Source organism: Olea europaea, chromosome 2, assembly GCF_002742605.1.
Source record: "Olea europaea var. sylvestris chromosome 2, O_europaea_v1, whole genome shotgun sequence".
NCBI classification, from domain to species: Eukaryota; Viridiplantae; Streptophyta; class Magnoliopsida; order Lamiales; family Oleaceae; genus Olea; species Olea europaea.
In genome coordinates, this window is record NC_036238.1 from 22,580,938 (window position 1) to 22,590,993 (window position 10,056).

General features: G+C 30.7%; 1 protein-coding gene across 1 annotated transcript in view; it reads right to left on the bottom strand.

The window, feature by feature from the left end:
* Positions 1-5,646, bottom strand: part of LOC111373863 (ethylene-responsive transcription factor ERF017-like) — a 24,416-nt gene extending 18,770 nt beyond the window's left edge. Inside the window, exon 1 of the mRNA XM_022996449.1 lies at positions 4,997-5,646. Within this exon, the coding sequence (XP_022852217.1) occupies positions 4,997-5,549 (553 nt within the window). The 5' untranslated portion in view covers positions 5,550-5,646. The remainder of the gene's footprint in view (positions 1-4,996) is intronic.
* Between the last annotated feature and the right edge of the window lie 4,410 nt (positions 5,647-10,056).

The window sequence follows — 10,056 nt, forward strand, 5'->3', positions numbered from 1 at the left end:
TTTTACTTTGTCATTGAGCTCATACTTGGCATGTCTTCCCTCTCTTTTTGCATTAAGCTCAACTTTTCAATATTTGCACCTTTGGTCCTCGAACTATCAAATTGTTGCATTTTGGTCCTTCTTCGGCTCTTTTCTCCTGAATTCCACAATTTCCATTGAATTACCTACAATGCATAAATTTAACTGGATTAAGTCACAATTCAACCATTTTATCCATGTTTAAGTCATGTTTATGATCCAAATAAGTGTGTAAAAACACACTTATCAAATCCCCCAAACTTAAACTATTGTTTGTCCTCAAACAATGCAGTGACTCAGAGTTAAACTAACATGGCTTAATAGCTTGCCGTGTCTCAGGATTGGAACTCAGCAATACACTAGAACAATATCAATATTGCATGAATAAAATTTACCTTTACTCGTCAGTTGCAATACTCAACGTATGTGTGTGAACTCATGCCAATTTATCGAGCTTATGAATGGTTTGTTCCCTACCCATAATGGTCAAATTTATCCTTACATCACTCGAGAGATACACAAATCCCCCAAACTTATTCTTTTCACTCAGTTATCTTGGGGTGTTTTCTAAGGTTAGGAGTTTAACAACTATAATCCTTACCCTCTTTTAGTTTGGATAGATCTCACCCTTACTAGTATACATATCAACAAGTAGAGACTCTCTTTAATTTCATTGTTTCAACCCTTAAGCTCAAACTAAGCTACTTACCTCGCGTCAAGGTTAAAGTCATATCAATCAAATGTCCAACAGAGGGTTATTATTATTATCATTATTCTTGAAATATTTTTTTTTTTTTCCTATCTTCTCATTTGCTTTCTATATAACCCCTGTAGCGGGTTTTTAGGCGATGACTCCCAAACCAGTTGGTCTTAGGGCACCAGGTTTTAAACCCTTGCAGCCTTATTCACCCGAGTTATAAAGGCTCGATAAGATGAATCAATATTCGAAATACATCAATTTTTATGATGTCCCGCCACTATAAAAGAATCTTGCTAGCTAAGGGAGTGCCCCGACTACATGTGAAGACATGAAAGATAGATGACAATAATAGAGAAAGATGCTTTTTGGATAAAAAGTTGAAAAAGGATGTGGAGATATAGAAAAAGGAGGACAATAATAGAAGCTCCTTTAATAAAAATCAGATGCTACATGTGAAGATGTAGGTCCAAGAACGACAATAACAGAAAGACAAGTATGTCTTTGCTGATGTACTGAATAATGTAATAGAGTATCATATATTTGTATAAATAGAGGCATTGTAATAGCAAAAATTATCTTGAAATCGAAGGATCTTCTTTCAAATTGTAAACTCGATTTGTAGTGGAGAATCAACATTTCAAAAACCAATTTTTTCTGGAAATCCCTTTGTACCAAATAAAAATCTCGTATAAATTCTGGTAGAAATAAAATTTCAATATTTTGATATCAATATGAGTTTCTAAATATTTATTTCCATAGATTCTTGAAGGATCTACTAGAAAGTTTTCTTCTTATTTTAGCAAAAAGAGAGTTTTTCTTTAACAGAAGTCTAGAATTTTATTCTTTAGAGTTGATATGGTGAGAGCAAGAAGCTGAAAAAGTAAAGATTCCGTGAAGGTAGGAAGTCGTTAAAGGAAGCAATTCACACATTCAGAGCTCAAAGGTTACTCGGTTCTAAGAATAAAGATCCAGATCAAAATTAAGGTAAAACTATTAATTTTTACTAAAATTTGAACGAATCTTTTTTAGATTTTAGAGAATCAAAGAGATTAATTGCATGATTTGATGATTATTTGTATTAATGTCAGAATATACAATTGAAGGATTAGATAATTTGTTAGAAAAAATGTTAGAAGAAATAAAAAAATATTATTTCTCAATTAAAAAATATGTATGCATCTTCTGAAGAATATACTATACTTTATGAAAAATATGAACATCATGTTATAGATTATTCCAATCTACTTGATCAAAGAATGGATTTATATGCTAAAATTCAAAATAGAATAAATATAAGATAAAATAGTTTAAAAGATTGGGATATGTATTTCAATATAGAAATAATCATTTCATTAAGGGCAATATAGATTTTTCCATGAAAAAAAATAGTAATAGGCCAAATAGAAAAATTCCCCATTGTTGGATAGAGTTGATCAAATCATGACTCATCTCGAACGCTAGTTCCCTCCTCACTTCTAGGGCAGCCTGGGCAGGAGTGAATTCTTTCTGTAAAGGTTTAAAGAGAGAATTCAGTGTTTTATCTTCATCGCTTCTTGTTTTCGGTCTCCGAGTAAAATTGTGAGAAAGAGGAACGACTCATTAGAGGTGGTGAGCAGTAACCTTTTAGCGTCGGCTTGTACGAGAATCATAGAGTTGAGACAACTATTCTTTTGCTAGAAAATTACGGGTTCTTCTAGATTTGTTACCGTCCAGGAAACTTTGTTCAAATTTCCCTTTGATTGCATTGCGTTAGACCCGTTTGTAAAAACTAAACTAATAATTGAGACTTGTACGTCGAAAATCATAAAGTTTTGGGAGATGCTACATGTATATCATGGTTTATATAATGTCTTACATAATGTCACATGACACTCTATCATTTGTCGGGTTAAAACAAAGTCAGTTTTTTCATCAAATTATTTTCCTCCTAGAGTTTTTATGTTGAATTTAGTGATCTTTGTGATTTGCAGGTTTTCAAATTTTGTTTTGTGATTATGTTAATTTTTATATAGTTTTAAAAAAAAATGAAGTTTTAATTGATTAACTGTGTTTTTATGAGCTTAACTTATTTTTGTACACTCTGTGGGACATTAAGAAACATCTGATGGCTGATGCTCAAGCGAAGTATAAAAAATAAAATAATATCATATGCAAGCATATTGAAAAAATAAGAAACTTAGTAAAACTAAAAGCGTGTTGAGGATAAAGAAATGAACAACATTCCTTTTGTCTCGACAAAAATGTGGTTGAAAAACTTTCTTTGGTGCACTTCAATCAAACTTTCTTCAATCAAGTCATCACCGATGTTTCATCCTTTGATTATTTTATTTTTTTATAGATGGATGATAGTGAATTTTCTAGAGTAAAACATTATAATGAGTAGGAACCCACCATTATAAAAATACGACATAAATTTATACAATTTCAGGACCAACGAGAAAAATCCATTTAATTTAACATAACTAAAACAATAATTATAGGCAACACCAGTGCAATACACGTGCATCACATGGCAAAATGCGGTTATGAATATTTTAAAATGAATAATGCTCCTTGTACACTCCATGTTGTACATGGAGTTTGACATTGTTTGCAAATTCAAAAATGTATGGGCGGGAAAGCGTTTTCCATTATAAAACTGGCTATTCGTTGTGCGACAAGTGATACAATGTCAAATTTAATGTCAAAGAATAATGACAATGTTTTCATTTTTAACTCTTTAAAATACTTTCATACATCACTTCTGGTGCTCAAGCGAAGTACAAAAATTAAAATAACATCATATGCATGAATACCGAAAGTTATTAAAATTTTGGTGAATTTAAAATTAAAAGCATGTTGAGGATAAACAAGTGAGAACATGCCTCTTCTCAACAAAACATGTGGTTTAAAAATTTTCTTAGGTAAACTTCAATCAAGTTTTCTTCTCAATTGATTATTCACCAATGATTCGTCCACTTGCTTATTATTTTTTTTTATAGATGAACAAGAGTGAATGTATTAGAGTAAGAAAATATTATAATGAGTAGGACGGTATTCAATGTGAAATCCATCATTAGGTATCGACTTACTTCCAAATATTTTGAACTTTTAAAAAATTAAAATTATCGTTATTTTAAATGAGTAAGACTGCATTATATAGGACTACACAAATATTTGAGTAGGGCGATATAGAATGTATAACAGATGTTCTTAATCTAGATAGAACCCTTCACAAAGTCTATAATTTCGTTGTTACATTAGTTTAATGAAGTCTTAGTTATTTCAAAAACTAACTAGAAAGCCATAATTCAAATATGTATGTTCTCACATTATATAGACATAAATTTATTCAATTTTAGAACCAACAAGGAAAAATTCATTTAACGTAACTAAACGAATAATTAGAGAATATATGTGCAATACATGTGTGACGCATGTGGAATGCACTAGTATGTGATCGACAAGAATTTGTCCCATTGTAAAATTGTTTATGATCTATTTCAAAATAAACAACTTAAGTTTAATTATTTATATTTTAAAATTATAATGTTTTTTCATCAAAATTTTAAATTTGTTTATATCTGAGAATCTTCGTTGAATATTAGTGTTACCCCACATCATAATTATTTCCAAATAAAATAACTTCTACACACGTTTTTGTTTTAAGATAAATTGGATAACTTAATTTATTTTCACTTTTAAGAACACTCGGGCCCATTGTGCCCACCTAAGACCGAGACAAGTCTTCTTAGTCAAATTATTTGTACACGGTTTGGCTAAAATCAGCCCAACAAATCTGTAAAAGCACAAAGAAAGATAAAGTGACTTCAGCGGAATATAAAGCATGACATTAAGAAATTTTTTTTTTTTTATCATTGAATCTCTTCAATAGGTATCCATTAATCCTTCTTAATTTTCCTTTTTTTTCCTATCTTTCGATGGTCGACTTTTGATCGTTACTTCAAAATATTGAGTTCATCTCATTTTCTTGCTGATATCATCAACGTGATTTTTCTCTCAATTAGATATACTTCAGTTACTTGATGAAAAATGCATAAAAGAGAATATAAACTAATAAAAGATTGCCGTTGTTACTTTTTATCCTCTAAGTTACAATTTATTAAAAAGAAAAAAAAAATTTCATAGACATTCCATTGTATAAAGAACGTAATTCGTTACATAATCTTTACATCCTTAACCACTTTGCCTGAATAATGAACTATAAAACTTAACCTAAATATTCGAACTAGATGGCCTTGAAAAAAGAAAATCAGTCCACTTTATGACAAATTTTACTCAATGGTGGCATAAAATAACCGCCATTAAAATCGTAAAATCCCGGATATATCCCGAAATCAGAAACATCATTCCCTGTTCCCATATTCAAAAAGGGGTCCATAAATGCATTTTCATGGGGTAATTCAGTCATTTCATTATCAATATGCATTGCCCTACCCGAAACTGAGGGAGAAGGGGACTCTGCATGTACATCAGAAGAAGAATACGATTGGGGATTCGAAGTCTCAACCCGACCCGGATGAACATTCCCTGGTTCTGAGCGGGCAAACTGGGATGCCGCCGCCTGGATTTCCGTAGGTGTCATCGAAGTCCCTCTGATTATCTCCGGTGGCGGTGGGTTATCCGGGAAATTGAACTTAGCATTACTGCCACGCAGACACAACAGCGCCGCATCGAATGCACGCGCCGCCATCTCCGCCGTCTCGTAAGAACCCAACCAAATTCTCTCCCTGCTATTGGGCAATCGAATTTCAGACACATATTTTCCCCACTTTCTCTTCCTCACACCCTTATACTTTAATTGCTCACTGGTTCCTTCCGATTTCATCATTATATCTTAATCGCTTCCGAAAATAGATTAATCTTCGAAATGGGGTTTTTTGGCTTCACAGAGTGTTGCTCGTGTGCTGGTAGTGTTGGAAATGGCGGCTCAGGCGTGTATATAAATGTGTGGGGGCCGAGTGAGTGACGAGTCTGGTGAGTCAAATGGTCAACCTAACGTGTTGATTCAGAGAAGAGAGTGACACGTTAAATTATAAAGAGTGTTGATTTTGGTTATAACGCGGTGACGTCTGGTATTTGATTATAACACATTGGATTGAAGTTACTCGTGCATCGTATTCAGATATGTCGTGGAAGGTCCATAAGGCATAAATGACATATTTTTTTATTTAAAATTTGTGGGCCCACTCGTTAAGGTCCCATAGGACAATAATACCATACAAATTCGATGATATGATTTTTGCTTGCTCATCATTCTTAGTCCTACTTAGTAGCATCCATTTCAATAAAATAAATTAGTTATGAAAGCCTAAAGATTTTTTATTCGACGCAAATGACACATTTAGAAATGGATAATTTCTTTTTGGAACTATAAGAAATTTTGACAACTTTTACTCCCACACTCATATATCAATGTGGAAATTACACATATCCATAATTTTAAAATGTGCAATTTAAAAATCAAATATAAAGAATTTTTGTTCAAAAATCAGATGATCTTTTAAATAATAATAAAAATTTAATTTAATCTACATATTCACCAGTTCATTTTCAAACCCTGATAATTCTTCCTTATTTTTTTTTCTCTCTACCCTCTTCCTTCTCTCTCTCCTCTCATTCTCTATCCATTTCCTCCATCATTTAACGATCACGTCGAAAGATGAGAAGATGCCACCGAAATATGTCATCGAGCGGCACTGCGACGTCATGCAGTGGTGCTATGCGCGCCACACTGCCCGCTCCATCGTTTGTAGTTGCCTTAAACTGCATCTCCGAGGCTGCTGCGAACTTGTAGCAGCGTTGCCTAGAGATGTACCAGTTGCCATCATAGAAAAAACTGGGGAGGGATTTGGAGATTTTTGATAGCCGACAACAAAGAAAAATTGGGAAGGGAGTTTGGGGTCTTTGGGGAGATTTCAATCACAACAACTTTGCCCGACAGTACACCCATTGTCGTGGTAAAAAAATTGGGAAGGAGTTTGGAGATTTTCGATCCCAGCAACAGAGATGTCTTCTCTGATTTGTGGTCGTGGTGCAAGTGGCGGTGGATAAAAAGAGATCTAGGAAACTTGGGTCTCGATATGTGATCATGGTTATGACAGGAATAATTATTTTTTCGTGGTGGTGGATTTGATGTGATGATGTGGTGGTGTTTTCTGCAATAGGTTGATTTTGTTTGAGGTGATGGTGTTACTGTCAGAGGTGGTGATAGTAGTTTTGGTGACGACGGTGGTGGTCTTACTGTTGGAGACAATGGTGAGATGGTGGTCGCGAGTATTGGTGGTATTCACAAATTATTTGGTTGATTGTGATAATTAAATTGGTTAATTTGTGACTAATAAATAATATATGACCAATGAAAAAGATAAATTGTGACCAAAAAATAATGTATGACCTAAAAAATTGTTAATTTGTGATTGATACTTTGATAATTTGTAACTTATAATATTGGTGATTTATGATCGATAAAAGAATTTTGACTCATAAATTTTTGATTCGTAACCGATGAATAAATTACGACCTATAAAATTTTTGAATTGTGGCCATAAAATAATTTGTAACATATAAAAATTATGATTTGTAATTAAAAAATAATGTATGACTAATTAAATCGTTAATTTGTGATCAAATTGTATAAATTCGTGATCTCAATACATTTAATTAATAAAATGTATAATTAATTAATTAAATTATAAATAAATTTTAATAAATATCTGATTTTTGAAACTTGTAACCTTTGTTCTTAATTTTGAAATGGGTGATACTTAAACCCCGTTTGATTCTCATTTTTCTTACAATGCATTTTTTTCTATCTTCTTTTCAACCGCACATTTTTCATTAAAATAATATTACACGTAAATAAAAAAAAACTTTTCATCCACACATTCTACATTAATCTACTATTCTAAAATTCATTTTTTCATAAAAATGGATGTCAAACACCCTCTTAACTTTTTAGTTATAACTTTTTCCCTATATCAATTTTCGCTAATAGTAAATTATCTTGCGAAGACCATATTGTTCATACAATGGAAGACGACGTGAAAATATGACTTCACTTCAAAGCCCGTTTGAGTGCCATTTTATTGTAAGATTGCATTTTCAAACAGTAGATTAATGGAGAATATATAGTCAAAAAATGAGAAATTTTTTTTGACTTGTGGCGTGTAATATTATTTTATTAAGAATGTATAGTTGAAAAAAAGAGAGAAAAAATGTATTTTAAAAACAATGAGGATCAAATAATGACTATATATTTTCAATAGTGGCGATTTTAAGTGATAAATTTGAGTTTGAATATCAATCAAGGTCTATTGGATAGAATCCCATTTGAATTGTAACATCATTTAGGTATACCGTATTCGAAAGTTCTATGGTCCCTCGTTAGTTGTCAAATGTTTACTTTTCAACTTGGTCAACCAATGTGCTTCTTCTTTTTTTTTTTTTTAAATAATAATAATAATAAAAACGCTTGGGTAGGGTGTCACCCAATTGGAAAGTAAAAATGTAAACTTTTTATAAAATTCAATTCAAACGTGGCTTGTTAATTGCTCCTGTGAAATGTGCATAAACTTGATGGAATGAATCGTAAGTAATAAAATTCTTCAAGTAAAAGTACTATTGACAAAAGTTTACTCCCAATAGCGAGTCATACAAGCTAAAATTTTCACTTTTCTTTATCAAACAATTACTAAATATTTTGAATGCTAAAGGTTTTAAAGTGACAAAATTGAATTTGAATATCAATCAAGGTCTATTTGGATAGAATCCCAGGTGAATTGTAGCATCATCCATTTTATAAAGTCTCTAAAAGTTACAGTGGGGCTGTTTGATCCCCATTAATTTTGCCCAATAATGAATTGTTGGACCGTTGCTTATTATTTGCCTGCCAACTCACGTGATTTTACTCAGAGACCAAGACTTCTTCTTTTCCAAAATTTGCCTTGCCTTACCAAAACCACTTAGCCAAGGTCTAGACCATGGGTGAAATTGGAATTTTATGCCTTTTGAATTCAAATCAAAACATATAATAATGTGTAGGTCCTACATTTATGTGATGGCAAAAATATATTTTTGGGTAAAAATGGGGATCAAATGGGGGCAGTGTATTCAATTAAAATTTTTTAGAAATTTCTATAAGTCTTGATGTATTCAAATTTCAATAAAAGTCTCAATCGAATACACTCATATAAAATCTCTATTAAAAAAAGTATATCAAAGTTTTTGAAAGTCTCAATTGAATACACTCATATAAAATCTCAAAATTTGTCTTTCATTAATTATAAGATTTTAAGAGACTTTCACCAAAAAAAAAGATGTTTTTCTTTTTCAATATATCTTTCATTTTTCCTTCTACGAACATTAAATGTATAATTAAATTTTTTTTATTGATTATATTTATTTACATTCATTTTTTTCTCTTTCTTATTGTTTATCTCTATTTTTTTATGAAAAAATTAAATTGGATTCTTACAATTTTTTTTTCCATTCATTTTTTTTTTGAAAAATATCTATTTTTTTATTAAATTATAAAATTTTATATGAAAATTTTATAATTAAATTTAAATATATTGATTTTTATTTATTTTTAAAAAGTATTTTATATTAATAATATTGAATATTAAATTTATTGTTTATCATATATATGTATAATTTTGATTATTATTTATTTAATTAAGGTCTTAATTTTTTATTTTTTTTAAAATAATTTTTTATTATATGAGGAGGGGAAGGGGAAGGAAAATTGTGAAAACCTCTATCTCGTATGTGAGAATTTGTACTGGATCCACATAATCCTATGTCAAATGAAAGTCTTTAAAAAGTATTTTAAATTCTACAAAAGTCAATAAACGTTTTTTAATAAAAATTCATAGAAGTTTACAAAAGACTTCCACTAATTCTATATAAAAAATCCACAAAATCCCCAGAAGTCAATACTTAAAAAGATTCATCAATTTTTTTCAAAAGACCCATTGAATACATTCCCCAAATTTGAGTTTCAAGCTTCAACCAATCAAAATGTGAAATCATATTCAATTTTAACAATACATTCACATAACAAAATACTTTATATTTAAATTCAAAACTATTTTCTACTTTTTAACACACATTCTCCCAAAAATTACTATTTAAAAATCTATTTTCTCAAAAGTATGGTATTCAAACATGGCTTAATGACTTAAAATGAAGTTTAATAGAATAATAAAAAAAATCAAGCCAATGTTTTCTTTCAATCAGTGCTATTTATGAAACTTTCTATTGAAATTCAAATAAACCCAGTAAGAGAAAGCCCAAAATACCAAAAATAACACATCCAAAACAAAAAAAAAAAAAAA